Below are 24095 nucleotides of genomic sequence, written 5' to 3' on the forward strand. Positions count from 1 at the left end.
AAGTCAAATTTGGTAAAATTTTTACTGCACCTCTTCCCTGACAAGTTTCTGGTAGAGAATACTTCAGAATATTTGGGACTATGCTAGGCCACCCACAGCTGGTGTTTCTCATGGATAGTTACACCAAAGTAATGTCCACTGAATAACTCAAGATTTTGCTTAGGCAGTGGGGGTTTAGGGTCTCTGCAGAGCATGTGGGCTCCCTGAGACACCTGCTTGCCTCCCCTGACTATAAAGAATGTATGTTATTGTTCAAAGGGATTTGATACCAAGAGGAAGCATGAAGCACAGGGACATGTCTGAATACATGACTGTATGCCAATCAGTTGTTTCCATGATGACCCGTTCACACTATCAAAGATTTTCCGAGCTGAGTTACCTAACATTGGAAAAGAGGTCTTTTTGCATGAATATGTTGTAACTTTTGGCCTGAGAGCAGAAGACTGAATTTTAGGCATTGCTTATTCTTGGAATTTTTAATCCTAGTTCTTGAGAAAGTTAGTAGGCACAAGTGGATGTTCCTACCACCAGACCTGGAATTACACGTTTCAGCTGAAGATCAGTCATTTTACTGGATATAAAGCAAAATACAGGAGGCCAGAGGGAGAATATACAGAAAGGGAGGCTTTATTGTAGCTTGTCTCCAGTGTTATCTGACCATGGCTTCTGGTCGCTCTGATTCACTGCTGTGTTCAGGCTCCTTACTCAGGAACCTGCATATAATAAAAGCAGAACTTGTGCACTTTAATGGATGATTTCAATGTAGCCCTTAATTCTTAAACAGATGCTCAGGAAAGTTAATAGGCTGAAATAGGCCAGTTTCTCAGTAATCTATTAAAGGAAAAAATACCTACTTTCAAATAAATCTTTTAGACTGTACAGGTGATAATGTGTCCCTGATCAGAAATAAAGATGTGAAAAGAAGGTACACTCAGACTGCAACCAAGTCATACCAGAAACCACATGGCCTTCAGTTTTATTTTCCAGATTCATCAGACAAAGGACTGCATTTATAATAGGAAGGAGAAAAATTACACAGGTAAGAGTCCTATTTTTCTTTCTGATTCTTCATAATTCTGTCCTAAAAACCAAACTATGTTTCACTATTTTCAGTTGTTTTTCTGTTGTTATGAATACAATAAATACAGCCTGGGGTCATGTACAGTTCTCTGCTGTGTTACGCTAACAATGCCTGTAAGGGACACAGGCTGAAAGGAGAAGAAGCACATGAAACTTTTCACCCTGTCTCTCTTTCCAGTGAAGTGGACAGTTTGGATGAAATAGTGATAAAAGGACTTTTACTTGTGCAGCAAAATATGAGACCAATTTGAAAGTAAGAAGCAAAGATTCATGTGGGGTTGCATATCAAATTATTGATGTGGAGATTGATAATACCTCTGATGTTTTCTTTTTAAATGTATCCCTAGTCTAATTCCAAAATTTGTGAGTCTGAAACAATATCAAGGCTCTACTACACTGCAGTCTTATGAAAAGTAACCTGAAGTGATAGATGAAGATAAAAAGCAAAGGTCAGGCCTATGATGGGTTTTAGTCTCTATGCACTTTAATAACCACCACATATTTCTATTGAAACTGACTGTTGAAAACTTGAATTCATACACAAGGGCCAAGTGTTTTTGTCTGCACACAGCAAAACACCTCCTTTTATTTTCTAATTTTTGTTTCAAGTGGTTAGCTTTAATTACATGGCCATTTCTGCCAGGAATCTTGTAAACTATGACATATATTTCTTTGTTTAACTTTCTATTTTATAAAAGCTTACATATTTGCCTATCAGGTATCAGTGTTGAAGAGCACTATTCAAATATAGAGAGTGTCTATTTTGTGCCCTGCTTTTATTCACTTCCTTGAATGTGAGATGATACACAAACAGCTTATCTGGTTCAAAACCATGCCAGTCCTCTTCCTGCTGATCTGTCTTAAGGTTAATCACTGTTCTACAGACCCACTCACCCTAAAAGAGCCCTACACAGAGATTTCATATGAAGCCTTTGGGTTAGAAAACTTTTGCTACATTAATTAAAACTCTAAAGCAAGATGAAGAGAGCATTCAGCAAGCCTTCATAGTTGTATCCTGTTAATAACAGCCTCTTTGCTAAACTAATGGGGCTGAACTGGAGACAATACTTTTCTAAAAAGGAAAAACAGTTTACTAAATTTCTCCATTTAAGCAGCTATTTTTTTAAGTTGTAGCACATGAACGTTCTGCACCAAGTATGACACGGAGAATTTTTTTTCTGAATGAAAGCAAATATGGATTACATTTATTAATATCAAATGCTCACAAACTCTGTATGTACAAGGGATAAAGCTGCTAATCCAGCCCCAAAGATGAGGAAATTACTTTGAAGGTCTGGGTGGGGAGCTGACTGCTGGCTCTCTGATGTCTTACCTGTTAGCTGCATACCTTACTTCCTATGGGTCAGGGGATGTATGAATGAATTTCACTCTGAATGTAATTTGTGCCCTGTATCTCACAAAGCAATAAGATTTTGTTTGTGTTGTGGCTAACAAGGCTGTAAGTGAGATAACTCTCTGTTTGGTGATCATGACCTAGATAAGGACTCTTAATGATTAACTGAAAAGAGTACCTGATGTAAATATGGCTGTTTTCCAAATCTGTCCTATTTACAAAAAAATATTATTGATTGTTTAAGAAAACAATATACAGGTCCCTTGAAAGTGATCTTCACAGTAATGCTGGGAAACTGGTTCAACTCCACTCGAATTTTTCAACTCCACTAGAATTTTTCAACTCCACTAAAACTGATGATTATCAATCCTATATTCAAAACAATTGGAAAAATTGTGAGCTTGTTTTGCAAAAATGAGAAATCTGAAGCTAGCTAAAACAACCAACATCTGCATTGCTACTTGGTTACGGAACTTCATGGGTCAGATGGAGGGATTTCAATAGAAGCTAAATCTAAATATTCTCTGAACTGCAAAATATAAATGTTTATTTTTCTCTACTATTATAATTCATAGAATTATAAAATGGTTTGGGTTGGAAAAGACTTAAAAGACCATCTAGTTTCAACACCTTCCACTAGATCAGGTTGCTCAGAGCCTCTGCTCAAACACTTCCAGGGATGGAGCATTCAGATCTTCTCTGGCCTGCTCCAAGGCCTCACCACCTTCAGAATTTCTTCCTAACGTTTACTGCAAATCTGCCCTCTTTCAGCTTAAAACCATTTCCCCTTGTCCTATCATGACAAACACTTATAAAGAGTTCCTCTTCAGCTTTCCTGTAGGCCTCTTTAAGTACTTGAAGGCTAGTACTTAATCTTACTTATTTAAGATCACCCTCCACTTCTCTGAGCAGAACAACGCAAGTCTATCAGCCTGTCCTCACAGGAGAGGTGGTCCAGCTCTCTCTGATCATCTCTGATCATGGCTTCCTCAGATGTGGCTCAACAAGGTACAAGTCTTTCTTATGCTGGGGCGCCCAGATCTAGCTGCAGTACTCTGGGTGAGGGCTGATGCAATGACTTAGCAAGGCCTTCGACACTGTCTCTTACAATATCATCATAAGCAAACTCTGGAAGAGGGGACTGGATGAGTTGAGAGAATTGTAGAATAAAACTGGCAAGCTCAATCCTCAAGTCACAGATAGTTCCTATTTTTTTTGAAAACAAAATGTTTGTATTTCACTGGTTGTGTTAAGAGAATTATTGTCAGTTTGAAATGAAACACCAGAAAATATGATTCAGAGGGAGAGAAACCTCTCTTTTGGCTGAAGCATAGACCACCAAGCATGAGAGAATTTTTTAGCAAATCCTGTTATTCCAGGCTGGTCTTAGTCATGAGACAAAGATGGCACTTGTAGGAAATTCATATCCCTTTGAAGACTTCTAACAGAAGTAAGTTTTCATCTCTGCTTATTCCCACTGACTATAGTTAAAGCTGATATTTACATCCTAGAGTCTAACAAAAGTATAAAAGGTGTAATCTAAAAATTCTATTGTTACATGAAAATCTCCCATGTCCTGCCCTCCTAATTTGTCTGCCAAAGGAACACTTGGCACGCTACAGTGTATCTGTCTGATAATGACCATAGTATTGTATGTCATTGATATTCATTAGCTTCTTTCAACACAGTTTCCAATAAGGATTCATGTGGATATACTGAATAGAAAAGAGTTTATTTTGATCACAACTGCTACATATTTACATTGAAAAAAATCACCATAAATTTTAAGGCTACCATGATGGCTGTTGTTTCTAGGAATTTGAACAGATGATTCCTGTGCTGCTTCCCTTTTCAATGTCGTAGTTTCTTACTTGTCTTGCAAAGGTAGGCTGCCACAGATTTATGCCTCATGATGAATTCTTAAAATAGCAAATGAGAGAATTTTGCTCTTGCTTTTTTTAGTTACTTGGCTTTACCAGATTGCTTTTCATGGTACCTTTGTTGGTACCCCCATATCTTCTGCACTAGTTCCCTTCTGTAATCATGCCTTTCCTCAGAGAGAATCTTCTCAGAGACATGTCTTTCAGGAAGTTTAGCAACATAAAATCTCCACCTTAAGTGTCTGTTTTCTGGTTTATCTTCAATATAGCTTAGTGAGGCTGTGCCCTCCAGTCACCTAGATTGCTACCTGGCCAATAAGTTCTTGCTGAGATTGCAAGCTGAGCCATCTGGATGACCCGATGAGGCTGTTCCCTAGCTGGTGTATTTTTCTGTATACTCCATGACACAAATTCTGAGAACAGCAAAACCAGGAGGATTTCTTAGCAGGAAGGATCTCTATAAGCTTCATTTTGAATGTTCCCCACAAGAATTCAAAAAACTTAGTAGCATCTGAAAAGGCTTTCAATTATTCTGTGAATTATAGCAGAAGTGTTTTAAATCTTCCTTCTTAACATACTGCTGTTAAGACATTTTACTGGGATTCTATATGCCTCAAGAACAAACCTATGCATATTTCTGCACCGATGCCATGAAATTTGTTGCCATGGAAATATCAAAGCCAGCTTATAACTAAGAACGGGTAAACCCTTTCATGCAAAATAGTATGCAGCCTCAATCTCCATTCAATAGTCAAAATGAATTTTAGCCATTTTCATGCTTTATAGTGGCTTAATATCTTTCTTATATCATTAAAGTCTTTCAACCACTTATATCCAGTGCACACAGTCTTCAGATCATCCAGTTCAATGCATAATTTGGGCACAGAAATTCCAGCAACATCTCTGAGAAATCAGACTAAATTAAATTAGATTAAATTATCCTTACTATTCTTTGCCTTTTCTTTTGAATTTATTGGCAAAGAAGAATTTTCTAAATTAATTGGGGAGCTGACTGTAGTACCTTTTTTCTAAACTTTAACATTTCAGATGATTTATGGCTGACATGCGGAGTTCACTCTGAGGATTAAATGAATGAAAACCTTCAGATCAGGGAGAATTTAAAAAGAGCAACAGCATCTTCCAACAGAGAGTGTCTTGGGTCCTGCTGTCTGAACAGCTTCTCCTGCTGGAGAAAAGAAGTTGACCTCAGGCAAATAGCTGTGGGAGAGCATGTCAGGTAGTGTTCACAGGCATGCACATCTTCTCTTCTGGATATCATTTTCTTTTACTGTCATGAATTTCACTATGTTTTCTAAAGTTAGTCCCTTGGAGTTAAAGAAAGAGCCCTATATTTGGGGATCTCTGTCTCCAGTTAACATATTTCGAGATTACTTTGCTGTGAGATAAATCACAAAATCAAAAATAGATATAACATTCTTAATCGAAATGGTTTGTAGAGAGCAATCTGAAACCAATGCCCAGAATTACTTCTTCAATAAATATATTAACAAAGGATTATTAATATAATTGGTCTACATATATAGATATATCTTCTTTCTATTATTTAACATGATGCCTTTCTGTTGGTAGTATAGATTTAAACACAACCCCCTGTCCCCTACACACAGATGTTCATATTGTACGAGTTCCTAGGAGAATAAAGCTGTACAGAACTGCCAAGACCAGGTCCTTTTAAGGTGAGAGGTTAGCTGAAAAAACCCATTGATTTCAACACATTCCAGAGCCCAAGGGCAGAAACTATTGAACATTGAAAAGCTACACTGCTCCTCAAAATTGCTGACATACCATTTTTTTCCTTAGAGATACAAATGTGTAATTCAATTAAAAAGATAAGGCATTTTGAAAATTATGGAAAATTGCATTTCTAGTTTAGTAAGTGTTTGTATACTTTCATCAAGAAGAAAAGCAAATGCTCTTTCACTCTGACAGAGCACAATAGAGAAAGTAACACCTGGAAAATTGCACAGTGTAAGTTGTGAAAAATATGGGGTGATGTAAAAAATATGGGGTCCAATGAAGTGTAGTTCCATAAAGACACCCAAGACGAAGCTGTCATCAAAATAACCAAAAGTAGCGTAATTTACACTGCTAGTCTTGTTTTTAAGTCAATGTTTCCTTAGAAATAATACTGTCTTTTAAAAGGAAATTTCTTTCTTTTATAAATGTTATAAAAATAGGATTTACAATTCTAAATAAGAAAATTCAGTTTTGAACATTTCTCCTCATAGCATAAGCACTTTTAAAGTGAAGACTTTGTGTCTGCATAGCTACAAAACTCTATGTCCCAAAAAGAAAAATGAATGCATTCCTCATACCAGTTTTTTCTACTAGATTTCCTTGCAAAAAGGCACTAATTAATTTATTCATGAAATGGTCACACACTGGTATATAAGAAAAAAGAATAGGGAAAGAACTTAAACTAATACTGGAATAATAAAATAGAAATCAGAATAATAAAATAGAAATCAGAATAGAAATCAAAGTTAACAGGACTGAACCCTAGAAGTCAGCAATTTGAGTCACTATGTGACTCAGAACATCTTTAATAAAGCAGATATAAGGATATGAAGTGATATAAGGATATGAAGGAATATATATTTACTATTATAAAATGCATTTTTTAGTTAGATGTTTTTTATAAATAAATTATTCTTACCTGTTATAGTTGCTTTGTTAATAGATGGTTGGCTACACATTGGTGATCTTCTATTAAAAAGGAAATGAAAAAAGGTTTAAGCCTGAAAAGTTTACTGATGACTGAATTCTTGAACAATATAACAGAAAATACATCACCTGGGAATTTATTTGGGAACTCCAGGACAGGAATATTTTAGGAACTTACTGCCTAATCATATCTAGAGGAAATATGCAGTTTGAAATGTGATTTATAAGCCTATACAAAGACATTCTTTTCTTTGAAATGCTAATTACTTCTAGGTTTTGAAATGCATGCTTTGCATGAGGGAAATAACTTCATTACATTTGCCAGTGTAACTAACATTAGTGTTAACTGTGATGCTTTAACATGGCTGGAGAGAGATCCTATTTATGCTGCCTAATTTATAGTTATGAGACGACTGTGGATAGGTAGGGTATCACTACCTTGAATGAGTGGAGTTCTAGGTTCAGATCATGCAAGCAGATCTCAGGGAGTGCAGCTGTCTGCTCACTCTGTTTCATTTGCAATACTCAGACTGTGTCTGAATGGTTATCTTTGAACAATCTTAGACATATTACTACTTTATCTAAAATCACGTAAAGTGAAAAAACCTATTCCAAGTTTATGCAAGGATAACAATTGCAAAATCAATTCGAAGGCAAGGGGGCTATTGTCTCAGCCACCAACTATAACATCTTCAGGGGAGTAATAAACTTATTCCTCATCATTGTTTTATGCAGGTTAAGTGGCACAGATTGAAATCTATAACTCCTATTTGTCTTCTTAGCTTACATTAAAAAAGTTCAGTGGCCAAAAAATGACACTCACTTGCTGGGTGCCCGGTCTTGTAAATTGGTTAATGCAGCAAAGTTATTCCGGACAGTACGCAGGCTGGCCAGAACCTGGAACAAAAAAAAGGGGTTTCAGTATCAATTTCTGCATAAGTGAGACTGATCTATCTCTGCTCCACTGCTGAAAGAAAATGGAAAGTACATTGCAAAAACACTAAGATTTCCTGGACAGGTTAGTCTGGAACCTTTGGCTATTATTTGACAAGAATATTTCTGTAATACAAAGGCAGTAGTTTACCTCTATTTTTTTGCTCCCCTCATAAACAACTCATTTTCTGTCTGAAGGCAGGCTAACTTGCAGGGGAGGAAAATTTTCTACATAATTCTACTTATTTCTTTAAAATAACAAGAAAAGCATTTCAGTCTGGAAGATAATAGCCTGTTCAACCCTAATACTTCATAAATAATTAATAATTACAAAATCTTAATTTGCAGTTCAGTCCCCATAAACTCTAAAGGACAAAGGGAATGAGATTATCTAGACTGCTAGGAAAAGTAAAAAAAAGTAGAAGTGTCTCCTCTAAGAGGCACAGTTGATTTAGGGACTCAGTACAGAAGGCCAGAGAAAGAGGAAGTTATCCCCTGAGAATGCAGGAAAAGTCTGCAGGCTCTTAGAAGCTTTATGTGCTGGGGAAGACAACATAGATGAACTGCTTCCTTTCTGGACTTAATTTCATGCAAGATAGCAGACCGTGAATGTAGTGGAGTGCCTTTTTGTTATAAGTGGTACAGACGGTCTCTTCTGAAGGCAGCTGGGTAATGCGCAAAAGATTTTGTGCCATGTGGGGGTAAAAAGGTGAACCTCTCTGCTAGGGAAGAGGTTGTTCAGCTGATGTCAGAGAGGAACCATGAGTTTATTTGAGCTAGGCTGGAAATGGGAGAAAGCAGCAGCACTTATCACTGGCATGTCTTTGCAGAAGTTGAGCTTTTCTTTTTTTCTCAGCCCTCACTGGGCTGGGCTCCTGGTGAACCCATCTGAAGAATAAGAAAAGCAGCAATGGGAAGCTGGGTTTCAGAGATCTGAGTTGAGTGCACAACCCTCTTTTCATAGCACCTCAAATGTATACAGAAGGTAGGAAGGGAGTAGGACACCAAAATAAAACAGAATAAGTTAATGAAAGTTTGAAACAGAAAGTAAAAAAACTAGCAATGACTGGCAGTGGTAAAGCTATTGGAGGTATTTACAAAGAAGATAATAAAAAATACATTTTACTACCTAAACAGTATTAATCTTGTCATGTTTTTCTTTCCAAAAATCAGGAAGCAAACTGACTTATTTTTAATTCAGCATGGTTTAAAACCAATTATATATGTAATCAAATTTGCATATTCAGGGTACAATGGAGATTTCAGAGTATTTTATAAAAAGCCCTTGCTTAATATTTTCTCTGCTAGTAAAAGATAATGGTTTTATTCATAATAAGGGCTTGATTGAGTCTTATAAACACTGAATCTCTTTGCAATATAATTAAATATTTAGTAAAGTATTTAATTGATATTCTTTTAACAGCTTTTTATCTGACCAAAACAACCTGCATAGTGTGGCTGAAGCTGCCACATGTGCTTATATGTGGCATATATATTATATATATATGACATATGATGTGTATCATATAATATATTATATATGATATATAAAATATATTTTATATAATATATATTTTATATTCTTATAATATTCTTATTTGACACTGCTGTGTGATTCAACCTGTCTCTTTCCATTCACCTTCAATCACATATGACTTCATAATTATAGTCATTTGACTTTAATTCCTATCTGGTTTGGGGTAAAACTCATCATCATGAGTTCAAGGAAAAGCAATGTTAATTTTTCATACTTTATAAGGAAGCTCTCTTGTGAAAAACTGTGGCTTTTAATCTGAATTATAAAGAATTTTGAATTGGTATTTTACAAACCAGAATCTGAATAGAAAAAGCAAACCTGGTTTTGTAATGGAACGTAGGTGTTTTGGGTAAAATTTATCTCATGTCTAAAAATCTCATTGTATTTAATTCATAAAAGATGTTCAAGTGGAAAAATTGTAATTAGAAAAATAACAGAATAACAGGAATCAGAGATCTGTCTTAATCATGACTGCATGCTACAGTATTTGGACGAGATCAAAGGTGCTTGTCATGCTGTTGCACTTCAACTTTTCATATAATCAAAAGTGTTAAGAAAGAGAGGTATAGTTAACAGAGTGGGAGGTTTATGACTTTCTGTTGAGACACCTTTCTTGTTTCAAGCAAACATATATAATATCAACAACAGAAAACAACTGGTTTGGCCATTTTGTCCTTAAATTACAAGGCTGTGTGAGAAATATGACAAAGCTGTTCCTACCTGAGCAAATGGTGTCACAATCAAGTCATCTCCATGTCTGAAAAAAAATAAGCAGAGTTGTGAGTTGGGTATCACCAAAAATTTGCTGCTTTAGTAGAAATAAAATCAGGTTTTACAATGCAGTATAGGTAACTTCAGTTTTATTCTTCTGCAGTTACACTTTATAATTGCTCCACACACTCTTTGAAAAGGAAGTATCAACTTTGTTATTGCCCAACAGCCTGGCAAGTCTATGTGAATGTTGACAGATCAGCCACTTTCTGTGCTGTGGGTATGGCAGGTGACTGACCATCCAGGATTAATTTACAGACATGTCATCCCAAAGGGTAGAGGTGAATGTTCCAAAAGTGACTCCATGGAGGGCTGTCACCAGGCCTGTGAGGATGGAACAGGTGGATAGCTGGGAAGCACATCGCAGATAAATAAAAACCTACTAAAACTTCCAAACTGACTGAGATTTCTGCAGTTATGGGGCCTGTGACCAAGGGTGTGCTGTCACTGTGATAGCCTCACCTCCGTGGGGGGGAATGCATGGACAAGGTGCCAGGATGATGCACTGTATGACAAAAGGCAGGAAGAGAAAGTAGGGCTCCTACTCTTCAGCATGAAACACTGCTACTGGAAATGGTTGTCAAAAACCACAGTCCTGTAAACAGACGTAGACAGAAGGGCACAAAAGTAGCATCTGCACCATTGAGGAGATAGAGTCAAAACATAGGGACATGGAAAATTTGGCATTTTCCGTTGTCCTATCCAGTATATGGCAGCAATTGAGGTGAAAAGAAATTTGGAAAGGCAAAAATAAATATGTTTTTAATTTTCTTGTACTTCCCTGTAGTTAATTTATCATAAGTTACAAATTGCAACTTCTAAAAGAAACTAACATTGATTTGGTGCTATTTTAATATTATTTAAGTTTAAGCATAAAATATGAGTTTTGAACATTGGATTTCAAGTCCATGAAAATCAAATTTAAAAAAGGCTGATAAATGGAGAAATGTGACTTGTGTTTGACTTGCTACAACATTATTCTTATAATTTATATACTGTCCACAAGACAGCAATGGTTTGCAGGTACTGCAAGAACCTAATTAAAAAGCAATATGTACAATCTGTACCACTGTACAATCAGTCTGTAAGGATGAAACAAAACTCCCCAATAATTAAGATCATCAGAATGTTTAATACCTCTGTAACCATTTTCATTATCATCTTTTTTATTCCTTTTGTAAAAGAAGAATGGATTTCTAAACACTCTGTGGAAAAATCTGCACTTTGAATACAGTTTTGCAGGAGTGGTTGGAATAGGGTGGTGCTTCAGGTGAAAGCACAGACCCAGATTGGACAGAAAGCACATAAGCCTGACACTTATAATAAACTAAAATAAATATGTCCTCCACAGGAGGAACTCTAGAGGCTTTTATTGCTCAGGAAAGCCAAATCCAATTGGGTATAATAGACAACATTAATCAGTCCAGAGCATTAGCAGGAGAGTTAATGACCAGCTGGGTTTAGTACCTCTTTATGTTTTCATTGGGTCAGGAAAAGATCAGCAAATGCCCTACACTATAATTTTAGATAAAGGTTGCTTAATGAATTACACAGAGGCTTTAGCAGAAGATAAGCCAAGTGCCTTTTTTTCTTTTTTTTCTCCTGTTCTTCACTGAAAGAGAGTGTGACTATGCTACTTCACTTCCAGGAAAATTATGCTCTTTGTCTTCAAGTTCTGTGAAATGGCATTATCTGATATGTGACAGCTGGCTTAAATGTTTCTCAGTAGTCCTTTAATTTCTTATCTTTTATAAAGGATATTTTTATTATTTGCATAGAGCTACTCCATGTTTTTTGCTTCTTTTTTGACATTTAAAGGGGTCCCAGCTCAAAACATAAAGAGACTTTTTAGTCTAATCTGTACATTTGGAAATTATGAAAGGGCAAAATTATGAAGATGAACGTGTTTACAGGTAGCAGCAGCACTGGACAAAGAACAAAAATATTCAATTGTTTCTACCTGTAAATAAGACAGTGGAGACATGGAGATGGCTTTTTCTAGCATCTGTCAGTGGCAAACACTCTGAATGCCCAATATAAATGACACAAATGCACAAAATACTCACCAGTACCTCAAGGTACCAGACAACTCCTGAAACATAGTCATTCACAGTTAATTTCAGATTGGCAAAAAAAAAATGAAAATAAGATTGTCCTCCTCAAAACCTCTTGTGGGATTTTTTATTGTAGATGGTACTTCCTCTCCTTCCCATTTAGCCCCTATTAACCACTCTGTGGATGCTGAGGCACCCACAAAAGGCAACAGCTACATGTTCTTGGCTTTCTGTCCTGGAGAATCTTTTATTCTTTTATGTAAAATAACATGATCCCACTTGAGTTGTTTCTGGACTGTATTTCACCGAAAAACAATGATATCATACTGTAGCTTGTTATTCATCAGAAGAGGCATGATTAAGTAATAATTTAATGTACTGAAATCAAGCCAGGACTTTATTTTCACTTTTCAAATCTCCCTTGTGTCAAGAGCAACAAATCCAGATATTATCATTATTTTGGTGAACCTGATATTGAACATACAGATATCCACAGCTTTCTCAAAATAGTTCAGTGCTCACCAGACCACTTGAACTGCAATGCAATCATAAAAGGTGGTGAGCAATCTTTGATCCACATTGGGTCAGAAAATATGGACAAGGTGAGAGGGTTCAAAAAAAGAGCACACATGTCAAAAAAAGCTGTGGTAGTTTTAATACAGAAGAGCAAGAGTACATGATTCAAAATGCCATTCATACACAGTGTACTACAGTGTAATAAACACTGCAATGTACCAGTGTCCTCCTCTCTAGATGACATGGATTCGTTCTGGATTACAGATAGTATAGTGCCACTCATCTGTATACAGAAGCAAGAGGGAGTGTAAATACTGCAATATGTCACAATCTTCTAAATATAGACAGAGGTATTAGCCTTTAAAGCTAGAAGAAATTGTTCACATCAGTGTTAGACTCTCTTAACTAGAATGCCTAGCATACTTGTTCACATCCTAATTTTTTAAAAGAAAAACAAATTTGAAAACAATATTTTTCACAGAGCCACAAAATTTAAAATGATCACTTCTCCATCCCCAAAGAACATGGCTAGAACATGCACTGGCCTACATGAGATTAATGACTGTTACATAAAACACAAGCAAAATTCTCTTTAGCAGACCAAAGGCTATACACCACATTGCAAGCTATTAGCCACAGTAAAGTCATCAAGCCTAAACTTCTGCAAATTTCTGACTTTGTCTTCATAACATTTCCTATATGACACTTGAACTCACACCATCCAGCCTACGCTGATCACCACCCCGAAGAGGAGATGAAAGTTCTGTATTGTCAGAAGCTAGTTGAACATGTTCAGTACAAAAGTTCTGCTTCTTTTCCTCAGGATTTGCATCAATTTGTCTCTTCTGTCCCAATTACAGAACAGTAATTAACTTTCCCCCTAATAATAAGGAACTTAGAGACACATGGACAGACAGAGAAGCAGGCAGGAAGATTAACACAAGGATAAGACAGGGTGACTGCATAACCTTTACTTCATAATTAAACTGTCATAATTTAATATAACATCTAATAAGAGAAGTAACTAGAGAGATATTCTGCAGACCTATCAAGATACACTTTAAAATAGTGGATGTTTTTTATAGTGGTTAGAAAAAACTCACTATATCCATTAAGGACAAAGAAATCCCAGGCTTTAGAGACCACGAGGAGAGTGAGGGACTTGCCCCTGTGGAGCTCCACGGGGAAAGTCCTCAAGGTTTGTCTTTCTAAAGGCCATAGTAAACACAGATTAAGGTTTTCTATGTCTTTCTAGACTTTTACATGAATACCAACTGAGTGATCTTTAGGACATGCATTGAAGTTATGAGATATAAACAGGATAAATAGGAGCTCTGGGAGAGGGGAGAAAACATACAACACATATTTACACCAGTTTGACACAAATGTACCAGCTTAAAGTATGATCTTATCAGTTTACAACACTCCTCCCCTTGAATCAAAACCTTACTTATATTCTCAGGAAAAATACTGGCTGGGGATGCCGGTCAGGCTTAAATCCAACTGGCACAGTCCTTGTTAGATTCTCTGGCTACAGACTTTGGACATAGACGATTTGAAGGAATGAAGCTGAATTGAAAAGCCCAAGAGGATAGTGGCTGTATGGAATTCCTGAATGAAGCTCCACATCAAGAGCTGAGGCTTTCATCACACTGTCATTTGAATTTACTCCATTTTTAAAGAATTGTATAAGAAAGAAGATTGACACTAAGGTAGTGTCCTGTTTGGGTAAGAAAATATATGGCAGCTGCCTTTTGCAGTGTAAACATCTAGATTTGGATTAAATATTGCATTCACTCATTTCTGTATATGAGGCTGTATACTTACTGTCCAACAGCATGTCTCAGCTTAGATGAGACATTTGTGTTTTGTTTGCATATATGTTGGAACACAATTATACCATATACAAAACCACAAATGAAAGAGAATAAGCTGGTGGAGTGCCCTAACTGCCAGGATTTTCTTTTCTGTCCCAATAACATTTCACAGTTGAAGCCAAATATGCACCCACAAAACATATTATTTAAGTACACTGAAGTATTCACATTGCTCAGGTTCACATTTTAGCAACAATGAAAGATGATTCCAGATTGCACCCTGGTATGGCAATGGTAATGGTACTAGCTATCAGAAGTTGTGCTTTGAGGAAAGTGAGCAGCAGTGGCTGCCTGCTCCATGCGGCTTGATATTTATCATCATCATCTGCATTTGAAAAATACAAAGGGCTCGGTTTGCAAAATTGGTTTTGTGAAGTCATAAATTACAGTGTTTCAAGTCAGCTTATTCTGCAGGAATAGTGCTTAAGTCATGTCATCTCAATTTTTAAAGATTTTAAGGGAGAATTTTCTAGGCCTGAGATAGCTTAGGCTTTGCTCGAAAAGCCAAGACTAAATGAGTGTAAGTAGCAGCTCTTAATGTTTTGCCCACATTACAAAATGGGGTTACACCTTTTCCTAGATAGCCAGTGGGTTATTAGTGATTTGCATGTCTGTGAAAGCATAAGCACAATCTGGGGGATGATTGGGCATCTCAGGCAGGGGATAGAGTCTATGACATTATGAACAGGCTGGGATTTAGGGTTGAGAGAAAAAAACAATTAAAATTGATATCCGAGCCATGAGCTATAGAAGAGGGGGGTTGTTTTTCCCAGAACATTTTATTTCTGCGAACATGTACGTAAGAGGATTATTAAAAAGAGCTACTTGAAACCACAGAAATTAGACCCTGAATGAAGCAGACTCTCATCAACTATTGTCTGAGTGTTTCAGAACACCACAATTTTCTGAAACACTGTGCAGTTATGTCCTCCTGATACATCTGTATAATTCAGCAACACAGCTAGCCCTAATTAGTGAAAAAGTATTGGTGTAATATTGGGAGTTCAGTACAGTTAATTTAATCAAGCTTAACCAGATGAAGGAGGATTGGCTCTGAAAAGCCACAGCACCTGAGAAGCCCATTATCCCAGCCAAAAGAATGCTGGTTATAGTAATTCTCCTTGGACTGTCTAACTAAGCAAGTGAGATTTAGAAAGACAGACTAAGGGGAGAAAAAATTTATCCAGCATAAATGTCATTAGTAAAAACTTCAGATATAAGTCTTTCCAAAGACCCCAAGTGACTTCATAGGGAGCATAAATCAAGTTACTCCCCTGTGATGTTCCTTAAGAAAACAATTCTTGTCTGCCTTACAGAGATCAAAACACCTCAAAAAATTGAATTATTACATTTGTCTAATACACATATGTAGTAAAATACCTGGAGTTTTCTAGATACAACTTGTATTTTATATAAGAAAATAATTTTTCATGTTGCCTTTTTAGAATCTCGGGTTCTGAAGACACACTTGATTAGGCTTCAAAGAAGCCTTTGAATTCTTGAAATCTACCCTGTTGCAGTCATCAGTGCTAAGTTACCCAAACTGCAATCTTAATTCAAGCTGAACTGCAGTAGCACCCAAAGTGAGAAGCTTTCTCAAGACTTGGAAAGACAAAAGGACCACATCTCTTACAGATTAAGGAACTGGAAAAGAACAGTGTCAGCAACTTTAAAACAGTATTTTGAGGTTTAATCCAGGTACTATCAGGTACGTACTATCTGACTATGTGTACGCCTCACTTTGCATTAATAGCTCTCTTTCATAGTGCTTCTACTTTTGACCAGATTAAAAAAAAAAAAATTTGCTGGGTGACAAGGGCTATTTTAGGTCTCAGTGACAGTGATCTGAACCAGAACCCATCAAATCCAGAAGTTTCATTCAGAATTGCTGGATGAGCAGAATCCGAATTGGCTGACTATCTCAAAAAAACTGGTAATTATTACTATTTTTTCTTATCCAATATAATGTGCTGTAGGAACACTACTAGGCTTCTTACATCTACCAAGAAAGTCTTCTAGCACCTTTGGAAGAGTTTGAGGACCACCAGGATCTCTTATGTCAGTCCCAGATACTTTTCTCAGAAGCTTAAACCTTTTCCAAAGACATTGTACTCACACATCTGACTTGTGTAATCTGCCTGAGGAAATCACATAGGTAGTGATGTAATGGACCATCACAGTAGGATGCCAGCATTATGTGTAGCATAAAGAACCATAGGTAATTCAAGAAATCATTTGTATCATATTGCAGACCATTTAGATTACAGGAGAATGGTGGACGACTAACTGAGCAGAGGCCACTGCTGCAGGTGGTTTCCCTTCTGAAATCAGAAGGTAGTCTGGCTGGGGGTCACTGAAGCAATGGCAAGGGAAAAGAAGCTACAGCAGTGAGGGGCTTTGTTTTGTGTATTGAAGGAGAGGCTGGATTAAGCCAGAGGAGATAGGACTTTTGAATGAGAAAAATGCTGGACTCAATCAGACAAGCCCAGGCCAACTCAGCAATGCCACTATTGGACTGTTCATACCACCAAAATCATCATTTAGCTATTTAGCTATATCAAGGCTGGAAAACAAACAGGCATCAGAGACTACAGTATAGTTCTGATTTCTTCTCAGGTTTGAGAAAATTAGTGACTGGGTTTGCATACATGACTGAAAGCAATCAAGTTAGTGCCACTTAATGAGTTACTATTGGTGAGTTTTGATTACATTAGCTGACACACATAAACTTTTACCTTGTAGCAAATTAAAATAAAATGTGTTTATTGTGCCTGTAACTGCATTTAATCATCAGATATTTAGTTGCTTGCTTGTCCCTGTCCCACATGCTTAAGTGTTTAAAACTGATATGGGTGTGTTATTTCTGAAGAATAAGACTACATGACTTCTCATATGAGTCTCCTACTGATGCAGGCAGAAAGATTCCCTCCTTAGAAGAAATAGCAGAGCTGCTGAGAACAAGACACTCATGCAATGCGACCCAGCCTGAGAGAGCTTGCTATCAGCCAGCCACTGAGAGTTTCAAGGTTTATTTAAAAATGGTCTCTTACTGAATTCAAAGATCCCTAAATGTATATAAGAAGAAACAAGCTCACTTCAAGAAAAACAAGAAAAAAAATCAGATTTTCAGACTGTACACTTTCAGGGATTGAACTCTACAACTGAGTGTTAGTGCCATTAAAATAATTCAGAACATTCAGTTTGTGCCCTGAAGGGTGGAATGGCAGCTGATGTTCTTCTGGGTTTTGAAATAAATTTGACCCGTGCATGTAGGTGATCACTGAGCCAGAAAAACAGTTCAAAAGAGATACCTCCAAAACATTCAAATCCCTTTCTACAAAGCTGCCTCTCTTCACACTGCTCCTATCCTTCAGTATTGCAGGCACACAAAATGCATATGTCCTCTGCTGCTGATCAGTGTTGCAAGCCCAGGGAGTAGTGGTGTTGTGATGTACCTGAAATCCCAGCTAAGAATTGGTTATGGTACCAGATTTTTAAGAACATGCCATCTGTGACTGAAAAGATGTTGGAATTCAGTCTGTTTTGATTGTAACTTCAGTAATAACCTGTTATTTTCCTTCAAACATCCATTGTTTCCATAGAAGGGAAGAAAAAACCTAAAACTTTTCAAGTGTTTAAAGGAGAAGTGATGTGTTTAACAACTGAGAGCTGTTTGGAAAATTGTAAGGTTTTAGCAATCTTACACAAAACCAATCATGATTCTGCATTGATTGAAAGTAAATAAAATATATTTGCATTTTCATCAACAAAAATTCTCCCCTGAATAAAAAGCAGATAAAGTCTTTTCCATGCAAAATGCTTTCTTTTTGTTTTCCAACATAACCAATTTCCTGATCAACAAATAAAGTTAAAAAAATTATTATTCAATTTTATTCAATTTTAAGCTAGTTGCATTCTAAGTTGAGTTCTTTGTTTTGAATTTCACCTGTAAAATGTGTCAAACAACCAGAAAGGACAGTCATCTTTCTGTTTTCAATATTTTTTTTCATTTATAGCTCAAAAAATATTGTAAGTGACTTGCAAATGACTTAGATTAATTTAAGTAGCAACCTGGAACTTCATTTAAGGACCTTAAAAAAAAAAAAAAGAAAAATACAACAAAGCAAAGTACTTGCCTATTTTTCCTAAAGTGAGGTAAATACATTTCTTTATGTGAACAAATAAATGTCTCAAGCAATTGAATGTATTTTTTTAATTAAAGATTGTTTCTAAACAGAGTCATATAGAAAATACTTCTTTTTAGAGCACACTGGACTTTACAGTTTAACTGTTCATTTTCGGCCAGTAATAACCATGAAATAAAAAATCAGAGATTCCTAGAAAAGAATATGATTGAAAGGAATTTCAGCTGCAAATTTTCTGGAGAATAGATATTTATTTCTAATTTTTAAACTGAAGAGCAATTACTCTTCTCAGCAAACACGTCTTGTCTGCTGTCCTAGATCTTGGCTAGCACCTTTCATGAAAAAAGTGTGGTTTTTCTCCATAAATTAAGACTCATAATCACAATACTTGATTAATAAAACCAGGCCTTACTGGCACAGAAAAAAAAGAAAAATTCACCTCAGAGGATGAGAAAATATATCCTCTGTAACTGTAGCTGTAGGGAAAATGTCCTGGAGAAAACTTCGTCCTCCTGATATTTCTTTTATCACAGACAGCAGCAGAGGGATGCTGCTGTCTTCAGAAGTTACTGACAGAGTAGCAGTAGGTTGTCCAGGTCAGGGTGTATGGTGGCCATTTAGCAGATCACTAGACCAGTGACCCTGCAGTTCCCCACAGTTGCTTGTCTGCATTCTGCTCCTTTAATGTGTGCAAGCAAGTTTTAATAGAAATCAGCAAATTTTGTGTAATATTACTAGTTAGAGCTTGCAGGGATAAGCTGATGAAGAAAACAATGCTGACCTTCTCTAAAGAAAGCTGTAAAACTCCCCCAGCAGTTGCTTTTTTATGAGTGAGGTTCAGCAGGCCAAGTCCTGAGGAAACCAGGATGTGTGTGCTGTGCTGTGCTGTGTTCTGAGAGCTTGTGGAAAGGGGAGAAGAACAGACCTAAATGAGAGGTCAGAAAATATCTTCTTACACTCAGAAACACAGTGGAGCTTGGACAGACTTGTCTACTGAGAATGTCTTGGTCCTCTGGTCTAGACTGCTATCCTCTGGTCTGCTTTTTCAGAATCACAGAGGGATTATACATGTTTTTGCCCTTCAGAGTGGCATAAAACATAGGCTGTGATGCAGCACTGGACAGTATATTGGCTTTTTATTTCTAGGAACCTATTTTTTAACCTGATTAGAGACCTGGGTTCTGCTAAAACAGAAATTCTCTACTAATTTGATCTCTTCCTCCATTAACCAGGTCAGTGATCCCTTAACAAGAAAGAGTATAAAAAGTGTTATCACTTCAACCTCTCCCTGTATTTGCAAGTTATGGACAGCCACAGCAGTTCAAACAAGTCAGCATTAAACAATCAGACCACGTCAGCAAGACATCCATACAGCTGTCTGCTTCACTAATGTCTTCAAATATAGGCCTGAAAATTTTTCCAATAATGATTTTGCACATCTTTAATCTAGATACTACTTCCTTTCTCCTCTGTGTTGTTGTTGGGAATTTTTTTTTTATTTTTGTTTTCCATTCTTTATTTTCCTTCACTTTAAACTTGTTTTCCTGTCTTTCATCACAGATCCTGAATTATAATTCCTCATATTGTCTCACTACTCCTCACTGCCTCATTCAGTTAGTTCTTCTCTTGCACATCCTTTTCTCTGCTAGAAATCCCACAGAGAGGCTTTACAACACACCTGTGCTCATCTGCCTTGGACGTTGTATCTTCCTATGTAAACTATTCACCTCTCCAGTTCACAAACTTTAGCAGCTTTTCCTAATCTCTATATATAATCTCCATATCCTGCCTTTATTATTCTCAAAGACCATGTCATTTCTTCCAAGGGATAAGTAAAACAATGTTACTGACTCCCACTCCAATTTATGTGCTTTTGTTTTCTTACACTCAGCTGCTTTTTCTGCCAAACTGCACCCACAGTTGTCCCACTAACCTTCTCTCATCAAAGCAGCCTTGTACTCATCCTGTCTTTTTATTCTTTTCCATAACTCATGAAAATATACTTTAGATTCTCTTATTTAAAAAAAAAAATCCACCTGTCCCTTCTCTCCCCTTATTTCTTTACTTTCCATCTCAACTCCCTGAACAAAACTCTGTTTGCTTTCTCTGCGAGGTTTACTATTTTGAGCATAGTGACTTGCATTGTATCTTGTCCTGAAGACAATATCTGACTGTATTAATCTCTTGGTTATCATTTTATACTTTGGCTTTATAGGGTGTTTGTAGCAGAGCCCATCTTTTCATTTTGGGTTTGCAAACAACTGAGTGCAACTTGTTCTCTTCCTTGGTTGGAGCTGCATACATAATAAATAATGACACGATGAATTTAGCACTTTAGCACTGCCGTCCACTGGCTGTCTTAACATGACATTCCACATCTGAATAAAATTTTGAAGCATTGCTATTGACTGGAAAGTATTATTCTAAGTTCAGTATTTCAGAGTAATGGAAATGCCAGAATTCTTTATGTTCTACCCCTTTCAAATACCAGATGTACTCCTTTTGCTTTGTCTTTTTCATTACAAAGTAAAATATCAAGGCTGGTTGAACAATAGACTAGACTAGTCTAGACTAAACTGCTGTGTATAAGTAATTGACTTACATTACCTGAATGATGTGTATATTTTGTAATATATATTGCTCATGTTTAAAAAACAAACAATACTTAAGCATGTAGATAGATGCAAAAGGGAAATAGGATAATTTTTGACACTACACTAAAATTTGTGTACTTCCCCTGTCAACACTTCCATCTTCCACCTCATTTAGCAAGGTCCTGAATCAGAATGCTTTTATTATTTTAATAATATTCAATAGGTTTTCTTTCCATAAGCACATTCAGTTTATGGTTGAATTCACACATAAGGACTTTTGTGACTTTTATTTTTTATTCAATGCTATTTTATCTTTTTAAACCTTCCCCTCTTTTATTCCATGTCTTTCTTTCACTTAATTTCTGTAATACAGCTAAGCTTATTATAATTAGACTTATTGATAAATTATTAATATTCCATGGTGAGAACAACTTGCCTTTTACATTTCCTAATGTGCTCCCCTTCAAAACAGTGGCAGGAATATTTACCTTCTTAGTACAAAGTTTCATCTGTGACAAGAGACTGTGAAAATCTATCAAGATGAGAGGTCAAATAAATTTTATATGTAAATGTGTTTCCAGAAAAATTTGAAAAGAAAATAGAGAGGGGAAAAAAGGGGGAAAATGTGTGCTGTTTCAGTAATTATATTGTTTATCCAATTTACTGCCATGTGCTGAAATATTACCCAAAATTCTAGGAAATTAAGTGGATTATGAGTTCAAGGATGAAGCACTAATTGAATCTTTCATTAAAGTGACTCATCTAAGCAATGCAGTCAGCTGGATTGTCCTTCTGAATGTAAAAATCTTTACAAATGTTATCCTGGTACAGGTACCATAATAAAAGCTTGAATCTTCTCCCTCCATAAAAAAGGATATCTGTCAGAGGAAGATTTGCTGGAAGGGGGTTACTATTCCCAAGAAAAATGCATATTTTTTATAACAAAACAAGATGATTTTTTCTTGTTCTAACCCATTTTGTCTCAACAAAAATTGGTCTCATTTGGCACAAAGCTTACTGAGTATTTCAATCCACAGATCTTAACTGAGTCATAGACCTTAAGCTAACCCTCTCTAAAGGCAGGAAATGTTCTTACCTTGAAACTCTACATAGAAAAAGAGCTATAATTAAACAAAACAACAGTTCTAAAAATTATATAAGCTATAAAAAATAGGAGTGTTCATTTATGACTTTACGTTAAATATCAGCTCTAATTTCACTAATTTTTATGAAAACCCTTATTCTTTTTTTGTGCTTACTCTTATTTTTTAAAGGTGGGATCTATTGGTCTTTGCCCTATTAAAAAAATAGCATTCGCTGTGGTATTCTGACAAACCTGATCCTTTACTTTAGATATCTATTTGAACCATAAACACCAATTTGGCCAGGTAAATTGGAGCCATTTAGGCAAAGAAAACCCAAACAAACAAAAAGGAGTTAGTAATTTCTCCTACTTAGAAGTGACTAGAAGATGGAACATTTAAATATTTTTGGCATCTTTCTAATGAACGGAGATTTGCATGAGTTCCACTACACATGGAACCTGGGTTCCACACATACTTGAAAAGTATGACTTACTAGCAGAAAATATACACTTGACAGAATAGTGAGAAAGGACAGAATAAGTTTAAAAAGGTCTTTTGTTAGAATTTTGTCTTGTAGTTAAGACAGTATTTGAAATAGCTTTTTCTCTCTCAAATATATAATTTCCTCCCAACTGGTAAATATTTTGTCTAAAAATTTAAAAGAACCCGGTTGGAAATAAATGGAATATATTTCTTAAAATCATGAAGGAGCATAAATTGAGTTTGTGTTGTTTCTCTTGAAAATAACTTAAAAGCCAGAAAATAGCTCTCCTTACCGTTTTAGTTCACCAGTATTGACTATCATTATTATTCTGTCAAAGCTAATAGAGTGCATAAACATGTCAAGTACACCCTCATGATATCCTTCAAAAAGCTGCAGAAACAAGTATAATCTTCATTAAATAAATAAACAAACAATTTTCCATTACTTCACTGTCATAAGTGATTACAGTCTGACTTTAAAAAAAAATTCTTGTGGTTTTAAAAATCTTGATTTTGGACAAATTATAGACTAGAAGCATTTCATAAGGTACTTACATATCACTGGCAATGGAGGAATTCCTGGACATGGACTTTGGAGACAGATCATAATCACTGTCTGACCGGTAAAGAAAAGACTCTCTGCGTTGGCTGTGGACAAAATTTGCCTGAAGAACTAGCCCTGACCCAGGGCTTGTCATGGGGTCCAAGGGACTTCGTCCTGATGATGTACCATTGTCTACATCGAAACTGCAAAAAGAAGAGAATTTTTTTTCTGTTATTGACCTAAGTATTTTAAAATATAATAAACACCCTTCTGATAAATTATCATAGCTAATTGCTTCTTTGCTTCTTGATAGTAATGGAGAAATAAAGACCTGGTCATGTCCACTGCTACAAAAAAAAAAAAAAAAAAAAAAAAAAAAAAAAAAAAACAAAAACAAAAAAAAAAAAAACAACTAGTCACACAAGAGAGATACTTTAAAATTACTAGTAAACAAAAAACCCCCCAAGGCTGAAGTAAAAGAAAATTGGCAGAGAAAAATCCCATGCTATAAGAAATACAGGAAGCTTTCTACTTCTCTGCGTGTAGAGTATCCATGA

At 36.1% G+C, this 24095-nt stretch overlaps 1 protein-coding gene across 11 annotated transcripts in view; it reads right to left on the reverse strand.

The window, feature by feature from the left end:
* Positions 1 to 24095, reverse strand: part of PDE4D (phosphodiesterase 4D) — a 530024-nt gene that overhangs the window by 73105 nt on the left and 432824 nt on the right. For all 11 annotated transcript variants that reach the window (XM_038123325.1, XM_038123327.1, XM_038123328.1 and 8 more), the window contains 4 exons: positions 23550 to 23741; positions 10190 to 10226; positions 7823 to 7896; positions 6992 to 7041 (listed from right to left, as the gene is read on the reverse strand). In XM_038123325.1, the coding sequence (XP_037979253.1) occupies positions 6992 to 7041; positions 7823 to 7896; positions 10190 to 10226; positions 23550 to 23741 (353 nt within the window). The remainder of the gene's footprint in view (positions 1 to 6991; positions 7042 to 7822; positions 7897 to 10189; positions 10227 to 23549; positions 23742 to 24095) is intronic.

The sequence above is a fragment of the Motacilla alba genome, chromosome Z, assembly GCF_015832195.1.
Source record: "Motacilla alba alba isolate MOTALB_02 chromosome Z, Motacilla_alba_V1.0_pri, whole genome shotgun sequence".
NCBI classification, from domain to species: domain Eukaryota; kingdom Metazoa; phylum Chordata; class Aves; order Passeriformes; family Motacillidae; genus Motacilla; species Motacilla alba.